This window comes from Rissa tridactyla, chromosome 1, assembly GCF_028500815.1.
Source record: "Rissa tridactyla isolate bRisTri1 chromosome 1, bRisTri1.patW.cur.20221130, whole genome shotgun sequence".
Lineage (NCBI taxonomy): Eukaryota > Metazoa > Chordata > Aves > Charadriiformes > Laridae > Rissa > Rissa tridactyla.
Window position 1 is genome coordinate 73960745 of NC_071466.1, and position 20626 is coordinate 73981370.

The 20626-nt window shown below is 47.0% G+C and overlaps 1 protein-coding gene across 1 annotated transcript; it reads left to right on the plus strand.

Moving 5' to 3' along the window:
- Positions 1 to 14408: 14408 nt before the first annotated feature.
- On the plus strand, positions 14409 to 18065 carry LOC128917341 (lysozyme g-like). Its single transcript, XM_054220164.1, has 6 exons — positions 14409 to 14488; positions 15259 to 15333; positions 15687 to 15788; positions 16048 to 16244; positions 16368 to 16506; positions 17475 to 18065. The coding sequence occupies exons 2-6, from the start codon at positions 15291 to 15293 to the stop codon at positions 17606 to 17608; spliced, it is 615 nt and encodes a 204-aa protein (XP_054076139.1). The 5' UTR covers positions 14409 to 14488; positions 15259 to 15290; the 3' UTR covers positions 17609 to 18065.
- The last annotated feature ends 2561 nt before the right edge of the window (positions 18066 to 20626 follow it).

Here is a 20626-nt window from a genome sequence, read left to right on the forward strand (position 1 = left end):
CTTTTGTTTTCCTTTGCTTCCACGCACAGCCTTTGCTTTTGCTTCATTACACTGTCGTTATCTTGGCCCATGAGGTTCTTTTCCATCTTCTTATCTCCCCGCCTTGTCCTGGGGTGAGAGAAGTGATGGAGCAGCTTGGCAGGCACCTGGCATTCAGCCAAGGTCAGCCCACCAGAACAGGTCAGGAAAGAGAAAAGCCAAATCGGAGGGGAAAGAAAGGTCCAGGGAATCACAGACCAGGGCGCCTGGCTGCAACACCGAGGAAGATGCTAGGGTGAAGGACTGAATGATTGCTTCTTGAGAACCTGGGGGACAATGAAGCAGCAAGAAACAGTCAGGAGGGCTCTGGCAGCCTGGCTTGGCAGGGAAATACTACCTCAGACCAACCAAAGTCCTTATCTCAATAGGTAAAAGTGGCCAAGAGAGAAGCTGTGGTTGTGCCATATCATGAGCTCAATAAGGCAGCAATCAGAAGTGCCCTCATTCATGACGGGCCTTAAGATAAGTACAAAAAGCACCGCTTATCAGCAGCTTGTGGCCAAACTGGTGAGACCTTTCAAGTGGAGCCTCACAAGTCTGTCCTACACCAGTTTCTCTCAAACTTGTGGTTGGAAAATGAATGGTGAACTATCAGGAGCTATCAAGCCGTGGGTGATGCCCATACTGAGAGGGAACACGAGCACTTTCACTCGTGGTTAGAAACTATGGAAACCTGTTTGGAATAAAAGTACTGAAATAAAGTAAACATGGGTGCAAAACACTCTACGAGCTAAAGCAGGAGCGTAAACAGGGGAGGAGCGGGTGGGCGACCATCCTGCAGAATGGGCTGGGGGGGACAGTGGGACCTGAACGAGTCAATGCCAGGCCAGGGGGGAGGAAAAGAAAAAGAGCGGAGGGGAAATCCCATTTAGGGGTTTATCTTTATTATAGCACTGTGTATGAAGCACTTGGCGTAATTCTCCTCTCAGCTGTTCAGCTGTCAGCATCAGTGAGGCTCAGCTACAGTCTGTCACACCAACAAAAACGTGCTCAGGAGGATTGCAACTCAAACAGAAGGTACAGCCTATAGGAAGCAAGGAATTAGATTTTCTTTTTTTCCAGAAAAGAGAAAGAAGACACAGTTACAATTTGCTAATATGCAAAAGAAATGGAGGGCAATGCCCCACGTCCTTCCCTTCTCCTTGAGGGTAAGGCAGGTAGCATCGAGTTTGGCAGCAGGTTTGTGTTGGATACTTCAAAAAACTTTCAGGGTAATGAAGCAGTGCAACATGCACTGGGCATTTTAAAGAACAAACAAGACCAACGTGTCAAAATAGCTGTATGTCCTGCTACTGTAGAGTGGGGAAATGCAAAGGTGTTGGTTAAGGATCTTTCCAGGCTAACATCGCTGCATCAGAATCAGCATATCAAAAAGACAACAAATTGCAGACAGGGAAGAAAAATCTTCTCTGTTGGAGTCCTATGCTTTGTCTTTACAACCCATGTCAGTATTGGGAAATGTATTTAAATGTGCTTCTTACAGTAAACAGCAAATGCGTGGGGGCAAGCTTTCTCTCTCATGGACTTGTTAAGCTGCCGGCCGTATGGGCCGATCTCTTCACAGCTCAGGCAGGGATCTGTCTAAAGTCTGGGGCTGCAATGACCGGCTTCCATAGACACCAGGCAGAGGGAGCAATTAAACAACCTGTTTCAGCAGTAACTGAAGCAGTTGGAAACCGCTGCCAACAACAAGCTCCCGTGGGCCAGAGCCATAAACCACGTGGGCAAACAGATTGCTCTGGTGACTGACTCTGAACACGGGAGTTGGCTCGGTTTGAGCCACACGTCCATGTCTCTCTCTCTGAGACATGCAGAAAACAAAGGGAAATGCCACCGCAGCAATGCAGTGCTGAATAACCGCGTTTGTTCTGCTTTGTTACTCATTAAAAAACAAGTGGGCTGTGATTTCCTAGCCAGCAACCTGTTCCCAGAACAGTGCTTCTCTGGTAGTTGCCTTGGGGACACTCAGGACTACACCCCGAAATACTAGGCTCATCTTACGGGGGTTTTTTCCTGATAAAAACAACCTCACTTTTCATCCAGGCAAGAAAGGGCAACACTGGCTTCCCTTTAATCTGGAGGTGTCAGATGAATATGAGAAACGCCGTGTGGGTCATACTGGTGGTCGGTCACCCCTGAAATCTGTCTCCAGCAGCAGCAGGAGGAGATGCTGCCTGAGGAGGACACATGAGCTTGTCTGCTTTCTGCAGTCCATTTTTCTCCTATGCCCCCAGCATCCCCAGCTGTTTTAAGAGGAGTGGCAGGAGGCACGTCCACCCTTTGTATGGCACTGTTGTCCATGAATCCATCCAGTCGCTTTGGGAATGTGCTGGTGCTGTTGGCCTCCACAGCAGCAAAGCCATGGCTGTAGGTTCCTCAGTAATGCTGGTTTGAATCATTATAAAATCCTATTTGAAGACCCAGCTATGCTTCACCCACTGACCTTTATCATGTACTCACTGGCACTGTTCCTGAAGACCATCAGGAACCATGGCAGGATTGCCCCTTCTGGGAGCTGGGCTGACCGTCTCCCAGCTGAAAAGGTTTATCTATCTCCTCAGTGACCTTATCTTTAACGTACACTTTCTCATATTGCCCAGGACGGGCAGCAGCCTGTGGTCCCAAAGACCCTTCTGGAGCTGGTCCTGCAGTCGGGGGTGACACTGGCCACCCACCATCACGCTGGCCAGGCTGCCTGCTCTGCTGGGCACAGCTCAGTGACGCCAGGCTGTCCCATCCGGGGTGGACTCGCTGTCAGGGAGGCTTTCTGTTTGCTCCAGTACTTACTTACTCTTTATACTGAATTAATCTTGCTCCTATCAACTGTCTCAGGGTGGGAACCTCCCCACAGCCTCCACAGTAAAGACTGGCACAAAGGCTACAAAGGCTTTGTCACCTTGAGTGCCCCTTTCACACGTTTTTCACCAAGCAGCCCTAACCTTCCCCTAGCTGCTTTTGATGTATTTGAAGACCTTTTGCTAACAGTTTGATCATCCCTTGCACCACACTTTCCAAACCCTTTTTCAGATCTTTTCCTTGTTTACATGTGACCTCCTGTGGTTTATATCAATTTATCACCAATTCGCATACGGACAAGCTTTCCGTTTCCTGCACAGCAGCCGGATCCCTTGGCAGTCACCTAACTTTTCCTTTGAGGGGGCACCATTTTGTTTTTTTCTTGAGTTGTTGTTGTCCCAAATCTGGGTTCTTTACCTGGTGTGCAAGCCAATAGCACACAGAGCAGAGGTATTTCCAAGTTTATTCCATTAATGCACAGAAATGGGGTGCTCGTCCCAAGGGAGCACACCTTAGTTTCAAAAATTTCCCTTTTTGTACACTGATTATTACATGTTCTAACAGTTAATACATATTCACTGTTATTCTTTTTAATGATTGGTCGAGATTTCTTTGCTTCCTATGTAAATTAGTGCGCAAACTCTGTCTTCTTCCATTGTTCTCTTTTGAGTAGGAGGTATCATTTGGCTGGATGGATAGATGAGGGGAGGGCAGTAGATGTGGTCTACCTTGACTTAAGCAAGTCGTTCGACAGCATCTCTCACAGCATCCTCATAGGGAAGCTTAGGAAGAGTGGGCTTGATGAATGGACAGTAAGGTGGATAGAAAACTGGTTGAAAGACAGAGCTCAGAGGGTCGTGATTAGGGGCACAGAGTCTAGTTGGAGGTCAGTGACGAGCGGTGTTCCCCAGGGGTCAGTACTGGGCCCAGTCCTGTCCAATATATTCATCAATGACCTGGATGAGGGGATAGAGTGCACCCTCAGCAAGTTTGCTGATGACACAAAGCTGGGGGGGGTGGCTGACACACCGGAAGGCTGTGCCGCCGTACAGAGAGACCTGGACAGGTTGGAGATTTGAGCAAAGAGGAACCTTATGAAATTCAACAAGGGCAAGTGTAGGGTGCTGCACGTGGGGAGGAATAACCCCATGCACCAGTACAGGTTGGGGGCTGACCTGCTGGAGAGCAGCTCGGTGGAAAGAGACCTGGGAGTCCTGGTGGACAACAGGATGACCATGAGCCAGCAATGTGCCCTTGTGGCCAAGAAGGCCAATGGCATCCTGGGGTGCATCAAGAAGAGTGTGGCCAGCAGGTCGAGGGAGGTCATCCTCCCCCTCTACTCTGCCTTGGTGAGGCCGCACCTGGAGTACTGTGTCCAGTTCTGGGATCCCCGGTTCAAGAGGGACAGGGAACTGCTGGAGAGGGTACAGCAAAGGGCTACCAAGGTGATTAGGGGACTCGAACACCTCTCTTATGAAGAAAGGCTGTGGGATTTGCGTCTCTTCAGTCTGGAAAAAAGACAGCTGAGGGGGGACCTTATCAACACTTATAAATACTTAAAGGGTGGGTGTCAGGAGGATGGGGCCAGGCTCCTTTCAGTGGTGCCCAGGGACAGGGCAAGAGGTAATGGGCACAAACTTGAGCATAGGAAGTTCCACCTAAACATGAGGAGGAACTTCTTTGAGGGTGGCAGAGCACTGGAACAGGCTGCCCAGAGAGGTGGTGGAGTCTCCGTCTCTGGAGACATTCAAAACCCACCTGGACGTGTTCCTGTGCAACCTGCTGTAGGTGACCCTGCTCTGGCAGGGGGGTTGGACTAGATGATCTCCAGAGGTCCCTTCCAACCCTATGATTCTATGATTCTATGATTTGGGTAGGTGGTTAATGAGTCAGTGGTCGTGCTCTCCCCCTCCCGAAATTATCTTTTATCTACTTCTCCTCTAATCTTGGCAGTTCAAGGTGGTTTTCTCGATTTGCTGACCAGGCCTACAGTTCATCCTTCTCTTGACAGAAATATCCTGCTTATTAACAAAGCTACATTGTCTAGTAGTTAGTTCCTTAGTTTAATCTTATATAAATCATGTCTAGTTACTATTTCTCTATAAATGATCAAAGAGGGTTGGGGCTGTACAGAGGACTTTTAGCAGCAACAGGAGGTGCCCTTCGTTGCTGCTTTTACACATTACATTTCATTTGTCGTGTTAATATCAACTTTACTACAACATTGTGGCATCCTTTTAGTGTGGGCTTCTAACATGGTATTTCTGAACAGCATCCAGGATGCTTGCAGGCTTTTTCGGTTTGGGGCTACTCCTTTTTGCTGGAGACTTGTTGAAACTGTGTGCTCCCATATTGGATGCATGTGGCCTGCTTTTTCCCATTTCAGTGTTAAAAAGGATCATGTTGCAGGATTGCAACCTCAGAGCAGTGTCCCACTAAAACTCAAATGAAGCCCTTGCACTGATCCCTAGTACTTGTTTTTGTGGGTTCCCATACCAGCTCTTCCCGGAAGCAGTGATTTATTGCCACCAAAAATTCTGCTTCTGCCTCTCATCCTGATGAGCTGCTGATCCAGCCTATACACAGGCTCCCACTCGTACCACGGTCCTGTATTTGCTGCTTGTCTGGTCTCACTGACCACTCTCACTTTGTCCTTGTAGAAGATCAATTGTACAGTCTTACTTTGTCATTTTTATCAATAAAATGATATCAATATCAGCTGGGATTTCCACCCTCAGGTTTTTAGCGTGCTTCTGTTTTCCTGTAATATCTTTATGCTGTTACACTTCTATCCTTCACATACGGCATCACTCCTCCACCCTTACATCCCACTCTGTCGTTCCTATAAGGCTGGCAGTGCTGTATCTCATTGGTTTTCTAGCCTCCACCAAGTCTCTGAGATGCCTGCTGTCTTGGGTTGTCATTTGGCACCAGGCATTTGGGTTCTTCTGCCTTGCTTTTGAAGCCTCTAGCAATGGTGCAGAAGCACTTTTAAGTTTGCCCTCGCTTCAGTGCTTAATATTGCATGTGCCGAACCCTTGCCACTGTATTCTGTCTATTTTGTCTTTCTTATTTATTGTTGGTCATGCCGTGTATCCTCCTCCTGATTTTTTTCAGAGGTAAACTGAATGTCACCCATGTCCACCATGTAGACCACACCAGTTCAGATCAGGTAGTCCCCTGCGTCTCTCAGCTTTCCCTTGCTTCTAGTGGAAATGCTCCTCTACAAGCTCTCTAATTTCCAGTGCCACAGCCTGGCTGCATTACAGCTTGGGTGCAGCCTACGCCTTCTAGGCTGTTCCTCTTGTCCATGAAGTTTCACCAGTTCTTCACACGCCTCAACCATCTACATGCCCTTCCATCTCCTCACGAGGCCACGGTGCAGCCTCTGGACAAGGGACCTGCCCCAGTGTTGGAGCTCCCAGCACCCAGAGCATCCTGCCTCCCTGCCACTGGCTGGGTAACCTCCCACAGCTTAAATGGACTCAATTGCTTTGGGAAACTTATATCAGCCTAGTTTCTGCCCTGAAGGCACAACTAGGATCACTCATTTCTTACTCTTTTAAGCTTTTTAAGCTTAATTAGCTAAGTTAAGCTAATTAGCAAAACCCACACAGTGAGGACACAGCTGACTTGAGACTCTCTTGTGCCTTCACCCTGTGAGCTGCCCTGCTGCAGCCCTCCACCTTCTGAAAACTCTTCATTTCCAAGAACTGGCAAGGTTTTTTGCTGGAAGGCAGACAAGGAGAAAATTACTCCCATTTCTGTCCTTTAAACCAGGTCTTATTTTACGACTTCCCTGCCTATTCAGCCACACCTCAGTTGATTCAGGTCAAGGAACTGACAAGAGTTCAAGGAGGGGTTTGAATATGTACACAATTATGGAAATCAGGGATATAAATTCCTGTCATAATAATAACAATCCTGGCAGCGTATTTTTTTGTACCTTTTCCTTAGGAACAGAGACAATCTCTAACAAGACGTGGCTGCACGCTTGAGCCACAAGGGCCATACAGGGGACCATCTTAACCCACAGATGTCTTCCCTGCAGCTTTCAATTGCCAGAGGCTGTCCTTCCCTCCTGCCAGACACAGGAGAGAAGAGTAGAGTAGCTGGTTCCGATCTGACCCAGTGGCCTGCAGTCTGGCTTCTGGGTAAGCCAGAATTGTCTCTCTCGTGTGACTGCTGTGATCAATGAAGGGCTGCCTACTGATAGTTCATCAATACTATTTATTGACTGGATCATCGTGGCCCTTGCTATGTGCACTATAGGTAGGTGTCATGGACTTACCACGTACCCAAGCTATTTCAGCAGCAGGACCGCCAGGTTGCTCTATGCGGAGGCTGAAGAGCCAGCTGGGCTGTTGTGGCCCAAGGTTGATGGCCAACAGTTCAGAGTCTTGCTGGTGGCCAGCTACTAGGGGCACCCCCTGGGGACTGATCCTGCAGCTAGTACTGCTTAGTGTCCTCAGTACCAACGTGGGACAGAGAGCACTCCCAGCAAGTTCTCTCTTGGGGGGATAGGACTGCCCACCAAAGGAATGTGGACAGACTGGACAAGAATCTCATGAAATCTCAGGTGCTGCCAAGTCCCTCACCTGTGATGGAAAAGCACCAGTACATGCTGGAGAACAAGCCCATTTGAAAGCAGCTCTGCAGAGAAAGCCCTGGGTTGACCAAGTTGACAAGTGGGTAATGCACCCTTGCAGCAAAGGCGGCTAACAGCCTCCTGGGCTGCATTAGGAAAAGTAACACCAGCAGGTCCAGGGAAACGATGCCTCTCATCTCCTTGGCACTTGTGCTGAGTTTTGGGCTCCCCAGTATAAAACAGCCCCTGACCTGCTGTAGACCAGCGTGGGCCACCAAGCTGGAGCACAACTCATACAAGCAGAGGCTGAAGGAACTAGGTCTGCTCAGACTGGAGGAGACAAGGCTTTTGGGAGACATTTCCAGGTACCTCTGTGGAGCTTATAGAGAAGATGGAGTCATACTTTTCTCAGAGGTGCACAGCAAGACAGTCAGAAGCAACAGCCACATGTTGCAACAAGGCAAATTTGGACTTGATAAAAGAAAAGGCGTTTTTCACAAAAAACATAGTGGGTGGTTAAGCACTGTACCAGGTTGCACAGGGAGGCTGCAGAATCTCCAACCTCACAGGTGTTCAAAACATGACAGTGGAACACCCTGGGAAACCTAATCTAGCTTCAAAGTTGGTACGGCTTTGAACAAGGGGTTGGACTAGAGATCTCCAGAGGTCCTCTCCAAGCTCAGTCACTCGGTGCTTCTGTGGCTCTGCGAAGATGCAGCCAGAGGGGAGAATGGAAAATACAGATGTAATCTTCTCGGCGCACATGGTGAGAGACAACAAAGCCCACGGTGTGCTCCAGTGTGCTCCACCGCCAACCTTACCTTTATCTCCCATAACCCTGCCCAAGCGATAACCAGGTGGGAGCTGGCGTTTAACAGTTGATTATCAGCACCTGTAACAGCCGCTGTACCAAACATTGCAAACTTAACAGCTACTTTGCAAGCAGCCGCACACCAAGGATGGCAGCGCTAGATGTAAAAGCAGTTCCTTTGAAGAAAGAGGATAAAGAAAAGTTTGCTTTCATTTGGGAGGGAATAAATACACCTTTAACAGGCTCCCAGAGAGGTATAAACGCTCACCCACAATTTTTCATGCTGCACTTGCTGAACTTTTACAGACAGTCTCACTCCCCCAACATGTGAAACTGTACCAATATACAGATGATATTCTGGTTGGAGGAACTTTCCCCGAGACAGTGGGGAAAGCAGCAGCAGCAGTGTGGCAAGCACTAAATAAAGTAGAAATTGAGATTCCACCCAGAAAATGCCAGGGACCAATCAAAGAAGTAAACTTTTTAGGTACTTGTTGGATGACAGGCAATGCTGTGATTCCTCCGGATACCTTAGGAAAAAATCGAAGAACTGCAAACACCCTAGTCAAGGAAGGCGTTCCAGCAATTAATGGGAACTTTAGGATACTGGAGGAAGCATATGCCTGGATTTTTCTACTATTTCCCGTCCATTATACTCACTCTTATGGAAAGGCAAATCCTGGGAATGGAAACTAGAATATAATGAGGTGATGAAAACTCTAATTGAAGAATTAAAAACATACTGGGCGTCGGGACCAGTGCACACCCACATACTATTAAAACCGAATGGGGTTTTGCAGAAACACGCTGCTTACTGTAACCTGTTCCAAACTGGTCCTGATGGGCCAAAAAGACCTTTATTGTTTAGCTCAACCGCATTTAAAGAAACAGAACAACAATACTCTGCATAGGAAAAAGGACTTTTATCTTTCGTCCGAGCAGTTAAAAAAGTTGACAAAACACATCAGGGACAACCCATGCAAACTAGAGGACTATTTAATTTACTAGAAGCAATCCTAAAGCGGACTGCTCCCCCAGGAGTTGCACAAAAACCCACTGTCAGAAAATGGTGTGCCTACCTTACCTAACAGGAGTTGCAGAAAATACGCAATTGACTGAAGGACACACTAAGGTCAGCAAATTGCAGATGCCCATAAACACAAACCCTTTAGCTTTACAACAGCCTTCAGTCTTCACCCATTCTGGATGCACTGCCTCTCACTGAGGGTATACCAACAGAAGACATTCGGTTTATGGATGCTTCAGCAAAAAGGGTAAATGGTAAATGGCAGTATAAGGGCATTGCATTAGATATTACCACCAGCAAACAAGTAATAGAATTAGTGTACGATGGATTTTTCCTTCTTTTTAACGGGGTAACCTGTTCGGACTCTCCCCACTGAAACAAATCTGTATTTGCTTTTACAGCACCCCTCAGGATGGCAAATGGAAATGCTGTGTTCATGTCACTATTTCAAACCCTTACAATGCTGCTTACACCCATTGTTTTTGGCTTTTATCAGATACACTCTCTCAGTGGGAAAGAATTAATGAAAGAGACCAAAATAATGTTTCTTTAGCTCTGACTTGTATCTAAGCTCAGCTGTGGACACAATCTATGGTAGCAGCAATTATAAGAGAAGGTGAAGAGGACACCTTACCTACTGGAATTCAAAAGGTAGTCTGAGATAACGCAACTGAATTTGAAAGGGAATTCCAGTCCTGGTGGTATTTAGTCATTTTTACCTATGAGCCCATGAACAATAAGGCAACACCTTTTGTCCAAACAATACACAATGCTTTGGTATATACCATATACCCAATCATTGCGCTAGGATTAAATCACAATGGAGCTATAATCTGTCCATTAGAACATAGAGTATGGGCCCAACAAAATGGAAACAAATGGCAGACTGTTGATGTTAACGCATGCGTTGTATAAGAGTAACAAGAATTTATTTGTGAGACTAACACCATCAAAGACCAAGACATCTGTCCTGACACTGAACAAAATGTTTGTCATTATGAAATACATCTTGATGAAATTCCTGGAACCATACTTACATACTTATATACATATTGGAAAAAGACGTGTTTGTATGAAAACCCTTTGTGATTTTGTATTAGTAGACAACATTACTATAGATAAAAGCAATCGCTCTAATATTTGTGTTTGTAACTTTATTAAAGTTATGGGATGAGACTTCAATTATTCAGTTCCTGTTACATCTTATTATTTGTTACGATCTAATTATACATTGAGTCAAGATTTGTTGCCTACCACCATCGGAATGAATCTCACATTGGTGAAGAAACTACTACAACACGATGACCTGTGTCAGCTGGTAGAATGAATCCAAAACCATGGACACAAAACTCTAATCACCATTCGGCATGATACAAAAGAGATACACCATGTCTTGGAAAGAATGAAGAAAGATGGAGAACACCATTGGTGGAAAACTCTTCTTGGATGGTGTCCTGGTTTGAGGTTAAACAGAACCAACTTGCTGTTCAGTAATTTTACTTTTCTTTTTAGCTAAGCCTCTTCTAACTAACTAAACTCTCTGAAATTAACAGCATATTGCACAGAAACTGTTTACTTTCAGACCTGATTATGCCAAGGAATGGTATGTGGAGGGGCTCTTGCTTATACTTATTGCTATAACCAAGGTCAGCTCACTTTGTTGTTTGCCCTGTTGGAGGGTTGGAAGAGGAAAAGCATGGAGGGGTCGCACCTGCGGGGAGGAGGGGACGGGACAGGTGACCCAAAACTGACCAACAGGCTATTCCATCCCATCTGCTCCATGCTCAGTATAAAAGCTGAGGGATCAAAGGGTCAGCCCTCTTTTCTTCAACGGCCGGTGTCCAAGGAGGAGTCGGTCTCTTCATCTGCCTTTGATCCTGATCCAAGCATTCCTGCATCCAGATCTGGAATCCAGCTCCTGTCCATTGCTGGGTCGAGTCTGGGACTTTCCCTGTGCCTGCTGGTGATGCGATCATCATCCTGGGAGCTTGATACGGTTTTGTGTATATTGTATGTATTTCATTATTTTATTTTTAATTAATTTATTAATATTTTAATTAAAGTAGTTTAGTTTTTTTCTAAACTCATGAACTTCTTTATCTCTCTCTCTCGTCTCCTTGGAGCGAGAAGTGGGGGAGAGCACCTGTCATTCATCTCAGTGGCCAGTCCAGCCCAAACCGTGACGGATGGTCACCAACAGCAACAGGAGTTTTTAATCTCATGCTTCACCCAATTGTGATTAATATGTCTATTGCTTAATAATACATTGTATAGACAGTTTTGGTACATGATAAAACTAATAACCCAACTCCAACCATCCAAAACATACAAGCTAATACATAGCAAAGAGCAATACTTCACTACCTACTTACCGTGGACCTGTAAGCGCATAAGTTACCAATATAGTATTTATGGCACACAGGCAAGAGGTGACCGCACCACCACTCTGTGAGAATAAGATGAATTGACTGTAGCCACGGGGTGGAGTGTGATGGTGTGCTCCACCGCCAACCTGACCTTTATCTCCCATGACCCTGCCCAAGTGATAACCATCTGTGGTGGTCATAATGGGTGCATGCACTCGTGATGGCTGCATCCAGCTCAACATGGTTTCAGGGATAAAGGCAACAACACAATAGCCAAGGGCTAACTTGAGCAATGCGCCCACCTCACCACAATACTGGTGCTGTGGTCAATATGCAAATATGACTGTAAATCAATCATCTTACCTCCATAAACAGTGAACAGCCCAAGAGCCCTTGGAGCTCTCCTGCACGGCAGCAGGTTGCATGCCAGGATCTCCCCTTGAGTAGGGAAGACTCTCAAGGTTACTTCTCAAGATTCAGAGATTCTTTGCTACAACAGATCCTTGATAAGTGACTAATAGTATGCTAAACTTTGTAAATTTAGCTAAGTGATATAAAAGGTTGATTGTACATATATAATCTGCTAGACATAAACTGTTGACCAAGTCTGGGACTAGGACTGGATCCAGCTGCACCTGGACTCCTCTTTGAGCAGTTTAGAAAGCAAGGTGTCCTTTCTGAACCTTGACTCAACGGGAGGGTCTCCCTGGCAGCTCTGCCTGACACTGTTCTCTATGCCTCAAATAACCAAGTGTGCCTTGCCATCGAGTCTTGTTAAAACACTGTCACTTTTACTATCAAACATCTTTAAATCCCTCTTTTACATCAATAAATGTATTGCTGCTTCTCTCTACGAGTGAAGTGCATCACTCCATCCACGACATGAAGGAGCTGCTTGCACGGATGCCGCACAGGTTGCTGCACAGAGAAGCTCCCCACATCGGCTCTGGGAGCACCAACGTGGTTTTAGGCATCAGTCATTCAAGGGCTGGGCAAGGGATAGTCAGCAAAACACTGATGCCAACACCCCAGGTAAAATGCTCCTGGACTGAAACTGCTCACCTAGCACATCAAGGGCCACTTTGACACCTGTAGCCTTTCTTCCTACAAAGCTGGGCTTTGTTTTTGCAGATAAAGCAGCAATTTAAGAAGGTTGTTTTGGGTCACCTCATTCCTCCATCTGCAGACTACCGGTGAGAATAAACTGTGAGGGCAGAGGAGAGCAGAGCAGCTGCGAAAGCCAGCGCTGCGGTCCCACCACAGAAGCATGAGTCCTGTGGGAGAAGTGAAATTGTGGGGCCTCAGGGGGCCCTGGGAGAAGACAGAGAGAGGGCGCAGAGACAAATTCAGCTAATCCGGTGAGCACAGCAACTGGTTAATAACCGGCTCAGTGTTATTTGCCTTGCTCCAGCTAAAAATGGGGGGAAATCCTCACTCCACTCTTCAGTATCAGCTTCTCCTTCAGTGAGATTTGCAAGAGAGAATGTTACAATATCAATCTTCTCAAGCAAATATGCCAGGTTTACAAGGCACTCCTGTGCCCAGGTATTAAATAACAAAGGTAAATCTGGAGGAGCAGCATTCCGCTCTTCTTTTCACAGCCAGCCTTGTGCAGCAGATCCATCTTCTGAAGATGCTGTCGGAGGTGGGATGAGACCACATGCATCCACACCATCAAAGGCAACGGGGGCTTGCAAAGAAGGGCATTAGCTGAACAAGTCAGCCCCACCACTAATAAAGCTGTGCCCAACAAGCCCCTCCTGTGCTTCGCTTTCTGCCCCCTACGCACCCTTTGGAGACTGATCACAGCCTTCAAAGACACCAACCAGACTCCCCCACCCACAGCAGGCAATACGTTCCCCCACTGTGGTATTTCTGGCATGTGAGGTGGCGGGGAAAGGGTTGTGACTGTGCAGAAACATGAGCAAAGGGAGGGAGAGGCCTCTTGAGGGCAGGCAAGGAGCTTGGGACAGAGGCAAGGGGTCCAAGACCCTCAGACTTGGGCAACTGCAGGTAAATAACCCCTTGCTAACATGACACCAGTGTCCCTAGCGGTGTCTGTCCCCAGGTGGCAAACGCAGTTTCGGTGATTGGAAACACCTGGCTCATTACAGTCCCTCTACTCACAAGCAGGCGTATGCCAGAAACCTCTCCCCTTCACAGCAGAGAAATGTTGAGACAAAGGGTTGTGTGAATCATTTCAGAGATGTGTTTGGCTCGTTAAAAGCTATTATGAAATGAAAAAAAAAAAAAAGCTGAACCAACATGGCATCATTATTTTTTTCTGCTGACAAGCAATGTTGGTAGAGCACGCTATCATGGGCACATCCCCCAAGGCAGGGGGAGATGGGCCACCATCGTGGACACTCAGAAGAGTGCTAGCCCAGGTGGTAGGGCTGCAAGACCCTCCCTGCCACATATCTGAGGGTCAGTCCCTCCCCTTTTTTCTTGAGCAGTAGGGACATAGCCCCAGATGCCAGGACAGGACGGAGGCAAACACCTCCACAACAGCTGGATGCTGGGTCTTTACTTAGCCCTCACAACGGCTCCCTCCAGGAATAGGGTGTGAAATATCAATTGTAGGTGGAGAGACACCCAGATAAAAATAGGGTGCTTTCTTTTCCCCTTTGGAAATCTGGGAAATGCCACTCCCGAGAACATACTTGCCACCACGCCAATGTCTATAGTGCAACAAGTTCTGTTTACATGAGAAAAAAACAGTACTGTTAAGTCTTGCAGAACCACAGCCCAATACATTTCATCTCAGTGTCAGATTACCACCGAACGGAAGGTAGCTTCCCTATATATTAAGCTTCCCCGGACCTCAGTTCTGTGCTAGAAGCTGAGCTGCTGACAAGTAGGTAAGATACCACCACTCCGGGTGGGAGCTCTCCTCATTCCCTTCAGCAATACCATCTCCTTGGCGGCCCAGGGGCCGCAGCTTTTTGCTGCGTGAGATTTCTGCTTGAATAAGGAGACCAAGATTTGTCTTGTAGTTCTGGATTTAGGTCGCTTAAATTTAGATGGCTCTCATCCCATACGTAAGCCTACCTCCCTAGGCACCCCTCACAGCCAGTGAGGGAAAATGGGTGCTCCCAGAGCACAACTCGCCCTAAAGTAGATAGCTACAATGATTTAGACAGCTTGCATCTTGAAAGTGCCAATTTCTGAGTATAAAGAAAGCCTCAGGAGATTCAGGAAAGCTGTCCAGGTGTGGTGAAGGTGGTCTGTATACGGAATATGGGCAGGGACTAAGGGTGTTCATGGTGGGAGGGCAGCAGCACAGGGCACTGAACATTACTAATTTTATTTTTTCTGAATTAAATATTGGGGTTTGAGATTTGGAGGAAGTTATCAAGATGTCATAGAAGACGTGGGTTTGAAAAACTAGCAGAAATGAGACGTTACAAGTCTCTTGTGAATGGCCACAGCCTGGTTTGTGCCGGAGCAGGAGAGCTGCCACCGGGATCTCTTATAAAAAATGAGGCGACTCCGTTTATGTATCGCTTTGCCTACCCAGCCGAGAGAAATACACCGTCAGCTCAGAAAGAGTTTCTTTGTGCTTATTCGGCGAGCAGTGAGACATGCTCACGTCTTCATGCATGCCAATGCTGACTGATTGATTTTCCAGGCTGTTCTGTGTGCTCAGGAAGAACCACCCCAATGTATCCGATGTTCGTGCTGCTGGGCCTCGCTGCCCTCCTGGGTAAGTCCGGCATCCCTCGCTGCCTTGCTCCAAGCAGCTGGGAAGCAGGAGACCTTGATGCACCTTCTCGCCCCGCCACCCCCCCCCGCAAAATCGTGGCTGCCACCAGATCCTATTGGAAGAGAGAGCACTTGGGTCCCCCTTGCGTGTCTTGCAGAAGGAGGGTTGGCCTCTGAGGGACGGGTGGGCTCCGGGTGCAGGGCGCAGGGCAGGAACTCGCCTCTTCTCCATCACAAGGAGTGACAGAGGCAGCCTCACAGCCTGTCCTCTCCAGGGTGCAGCCTCCCCTTGGGTTTTCCTTGCAGTCACAAAAAGGTTTTTACAGCTTGAGCCTTCCCGTGTCGCCTCTGCAGGTGCCTCCCAGGGCCGCACGGATTGCTACGGCAGTGTAAACAGAATTAAAACCCCTGGGGCTTCATGCAAAACTGCAAAGCCGGAGCGTTTAACCTACTGCGGTGAGTATCCCTCTTCTGCCAGACGGCTACGTTTCTCCACGGCATAGTAATCCCAAATCTTTCACATTTCCAAAGTGCTGAACACACGCTAGCTGCTGAGCCTGGATAATATCCCTATGGCGATCATCTACCTCCCCCCAGAGGCCAGGCAAACAAAATTCTGATGTAATTCTGTGTGTATTAAAAGGAGAGAGGTGAGAGACAATTCTGAGTTTAAAAGCTATTAAGTAAATATCCTTACTTTTGATTTTAACTACAGGAGTTAAGGCTTCACAAAAGATTGCTGAAGTGGACCTAAAAGCTATGGATCGATATAAACCACTCATTAAGAAAGTTGGTGAAAAATTGTGTGTTGAACCAGCCCTGATCGCTGGCATCATCTCCCGGGAATCTCACGCTGGCAAAATACTGAAGGATGGCTGGGGTGACAATGGAAATGGATTTGGTTTAATGCAGGTATTTGCTGACACTCCACTAAAACCTGATAAACAAATAGCATATAAATAAAAGTAAGCCCCCTACACATATCATCCATTACAGCAGGGAAATGACTTCTTTCTGTTGTTTTGGTATTTCTAGGTTGACAAAAGATCACATAAACCTGTGGGAACATGGAACAGCGAAGCTCATCTTATGCAGGGCACAAACATACTTATCTCGATGATAAAGACAATACAGAAGAAGTTCCCATCCTGGACAAAGGACCAACAGCTGAAAGGTAAGGTGTAGGCCACAGGCTTTGTCCAGGAGAGAAGAAAAACTTTAGCACGAGAACATACTGAATTAGTTCCCTTGTTCCTCAAAAAACACATTTCTAACAGGCTGTCACTTAGCTTTTCATCCCTCTTTTATTTCACCAGCAAAAGACAAGCTTTGTCAATTCTGTGTCGTTTCTGCCTTTCCTCGGTATAGCAGCCTCGCTGAATTTCCACCACCATGTGGCAAATATTTATACACCTGAAATCTAGTCTGTATAAGAGTTGAGCTTTCCTTATGTGACCATGAGGAATCTCCTACAGCCATACAAGTTAACAAACAGCTCCGTGGTTTACTTGAATGGGGCCAGCAGTTCACTCCCTATCTCTGTTCACAAAGGAGTCGAGGTGTTTGCTCTATACCTAGTCAAGGTGTACAATATGATGTTATCCCATTCTGTTCTACTTAATTCTGAACAAGCTCAGTGTAAATGGAGGGCGTGTGCTGGGCCAGATAAATGGTACAAGTTCATCAAGCTGCAAATACCTGTGAACACAAAACCTGAGGTATCTTTCCAATGTTTTGGTGGATTCAGGAATAACTGTAAGCTGCTTGCAGACCCCCACTTCAGTCAGAGAAGCTCCAGTAATGCTGCCTACTCCCCTTCCAAAATCCCTATAGAGTCATAGAATGGTTTGGGTTGGAAAGGACCTTAAAGATCATCCAGTTCGACCCCCCTGCCATGGGCAGGGACACCTCCCACTAGACCAGGCTGCTCAAAGCCCCAGTGGGCTTGATCCACTGTGATTTGATCCACTTTGTGCTGTGGCTCATCGGCGTATAATATAACTGGCCCAAGGAAAAGACAAAGCGGTCAAAAAAGCTTTCGAAACCAGTAAAAGCAGAACACATAAGGCTGGAATTTCCCCACACACACCCACCTTTTTTTTTTTTTATGTCTGTATGACTTCTTTTGGTGTTTTATTTCAGGTGGGATTTCTGCCTACAACGCTGGTCCCAGGAACGTCCAAAGCTATGACAGAATGGACATCGGCACCACCCACGATGACTACTCCAACGACGTGGTTGCACGAGCCCAGTATTACAAGAAACATGGATACTAGACTCAGGAATCTCTACTGAGTAACTTCCTTACCATCACCTGCATGACTTCCCTCAGGGAGCCAAGACACAGCGCCACTGTACCCTGCAAACCCACCCAGATGCAAATGTACAGGAATGATTTACATGAATAAGAATTTGCAGAGTAAAGCCCCGAATTTTTAAAACAATATTCAGTAAGATAGAGGTCATGCAGTTTCTTTACAAGCAATATGGTTTGGATTTTAGAAAGGGAATATTGCCAAATTCTTAATATTTTTTTCTGTTATCTGTGTTACAAGTTATCTCTGAGTTACAAGGACTATCTTGTTTTGCTATTGATAATTTGCTGCCTTCCAGATCTTAAAACACATTTCTGCCAAAATCTGTCATTCTCTTAAGAAATGAAAAGGCAAAATACTTCCTTGGGTATTAGCATCATGATTTATTTTTTCAAAGCTGCTTGATATTTACATTATGCTGTGGAGTAGTCATTTTTTTCTGAATGCTAATTTTTCATATAAATGCATAGAATAGAGATGGATGCTTTCAGTCATATAGAAATAAGCAAAGAGAAATTGAATAAAAATGTTATTAGCAAATGAAGCAGGACTCCAATGTACTCGTATTGTCATGTGTGTTAGCAAAGGTTGGATATGTACAATGTTAATTTTAGGCAGATGGAGAAACTGAGAAGGGAACATGACGAAACACAAGTTGCGCTTCATAAAAATGTTTTGCCTCTCTGCTGCTTGTAGAAGAGCAACGCTCAGGAAAATAGCAGTCTTTGAGTTTGGCATATTTTGGTGCTCCTATTCCTTCTACACCTGGAATTGAACTATTGTGGGGATGGGAGGGCGAAAAGGCAAGGAAAGGAGAGGGATAGATGCCTGCAGAACTGAATGACGCTCATTCTCCAGAGCCAAAGGGAGAGTTGGGTTTGGTCTGGCAGCAAGCAGTGCAAGCCATGCTTGTCCCACCAGCATCTGCTTGTGTGCCGAGAGGACCTCCTTTATTCTTCCATGATGAGCACAACTTCTGGGACTGGGAGTAACTGTATATCAAAATAATTAGAAAAAACACTGGCTGCAAGCATGTTAAGTGGGTAGAAAAATGCAATCCAAAGCCCTTAACAGTGCACAGAGTTATGATACACATCCTCCCAGGAGCAATTAGAGACCACGCTGAAAACATCCAGCATGGATTTAAACAGGGGAAATAGTGCCCAGCCAACCCGTTTGCATCCTGTGATGAGATGACTGGCTTTATAGAAAAGGGGAGAGAGGCGGATATGGTATGCCTTCACCTAGCAAGGTCTTTGCCCCAGCCTGCCATAGCATCCTTATAGCCAGACTGGTGAGACACGTACTGGATAGGCAGGTAGAAAACTGGCTCAAAACAAAGCGTGGTGGTCAGTGTCACAGGGTCCAGTGGGTGGCCAGTTGCTAGTGGCATCCCCCAGGGATGGATCCTGATCCTGCAGCCAGTACTGCTTCGTGTCGTCAGCAGCAATTCGGTACTAGGGATAGAGTGCTCCCAGAAAGTTCACAGGCGATACCAACTGGCTGGTCCTGGAGAGGCTGAAGAAACGGGCTGATGGTAACGCCATGATGAACAATTAAGACAAAAGCAAAGCACTACACCTGGGACAGAATAACCCCATGCCCCAGTACAGACTGGGAGGCAACTGTCTAGAAAGTAAGATGTGCAAAAAGGGGATCTGGGAGTCCGGGTGGACACCATGGGCCCTCACGGGCCCTCATGGAGATGTGGACTAAAAGTACCCTGAGCTGCATTAGCAAAACTCTAGCCAGCAGGGAGGAGAGAGATAAATTCCCTCTCCCTTGTGCTTGTGAGACCACACCTGGAGAACTGTATTCAGTTCGGGGCTCCCTGATACAAGAGGGACACTGACACACTGGAGAGAGTCCAGCAGAGGCCACCAAGTTGGTCAAGGGTGGTGTCCTGTGCCCAGGATACCACCAGGCTTGGTGTCCTGGGCACAGGACACACGAGGAGAGGCTGAGGGAGCTGGGTCGAGCTGGGTCCTCTCAGCCTGGAGAAGAGTCAGCTTTGGGGTGACCATGCTGTCTGGGCTCTGACTGCACTGACAGGCTCTGCAGCCTCTCCCCCCTCCCTCCCAAGGGTCTGGCTGCCTGCATTGAAGGTCAGCTCTGATACTGCATTATAAGGAGCCTCATCTCTTCTCCACCTCCCATGCACCTTCTGCCTGCTGGCTCAGGAGCTGCATTTAAGCTCACAACCTTGCCCTGGGTCCTCACCTGAGCTGCCCTGGAAGTCAGCCTGCGCCTGGCTTTGTAACCTACTGATCCTGGTTTGGCCTTGCTGACTCTTCCTTCCTGGCTTGTTCTTGAACCTGTCTTGTAACTAAAGACTTGTCCTAGCAGGTTACCTCAACCTGGAAAGATCTAGCTTGCAATCACCACAGCCCACATGGTGCTGGGAAGGTAGGCTGGGAGGTGTCTGCCTCGATGCCACCCTGGAGAAGTGGCTGTCTGACAGCATATGCTTGGAAACCCAGGTGATTCACTTGATTTTTTTTAAATGCTGGCTACACAAACCACCCAGAGGTAACAAATGCTGATCACCATTCAACTCTTAGATCGACCCCGTTAGTCCTGCAGATTGATTCTGATCATTTGCTTCTGCAAACACCTCATGCCGCTAGTTCCCAGGACCAGCACAGAGCAACGTCCCTGCCCCAGGGGTCAGCAACTCACAGGCTCCATTAGCTGGAACGCACCCTGCTGACACTTCAGCTAGAGCTGCTATGAAATTACTTGTGTTCCACACACACGTTTTAAAGCTACTTTCTTTTGTCTTACCTTGTACCAAATTGCTTAGTAGTACATCTGAAGCCAAGCTCTTAGCACTGGCAACGTCCATATTAACTCCCACCAAGCCCATACAGCCAGTGTCAGATGAGGTAAGGGCCGTTGTGCATTTCAATACAGTTAAACGTGAGCACTTTGGTATTTCCTACCTCCTGGCAGTTGATGTAGCAGAGTTTTCCAGTAGTC

Coding starts and splice junctions, on each gene's coding strand:
- LOC128917341 (XM_054220164.1), top strand. CDS start 15,291: ATGTATCCGATGTTCGTGCTGCTGGGCCTCGCTGCCCTCCTGG. Junction 15,789..16,047: donor GGAGCGTTTAACCTACTGCG/GTGAGTATCCCT, acceptor TTTTAACTACAG/GAGTTAAGGCTTCACAAAAG. Junction 16,507..17,474: donor AAAGGACCAACAGCTGAAAG/GTAAGGTGTAGG, acceptor GTTTTATTTCAG/GTGGGATTTCTGCCTACAAC.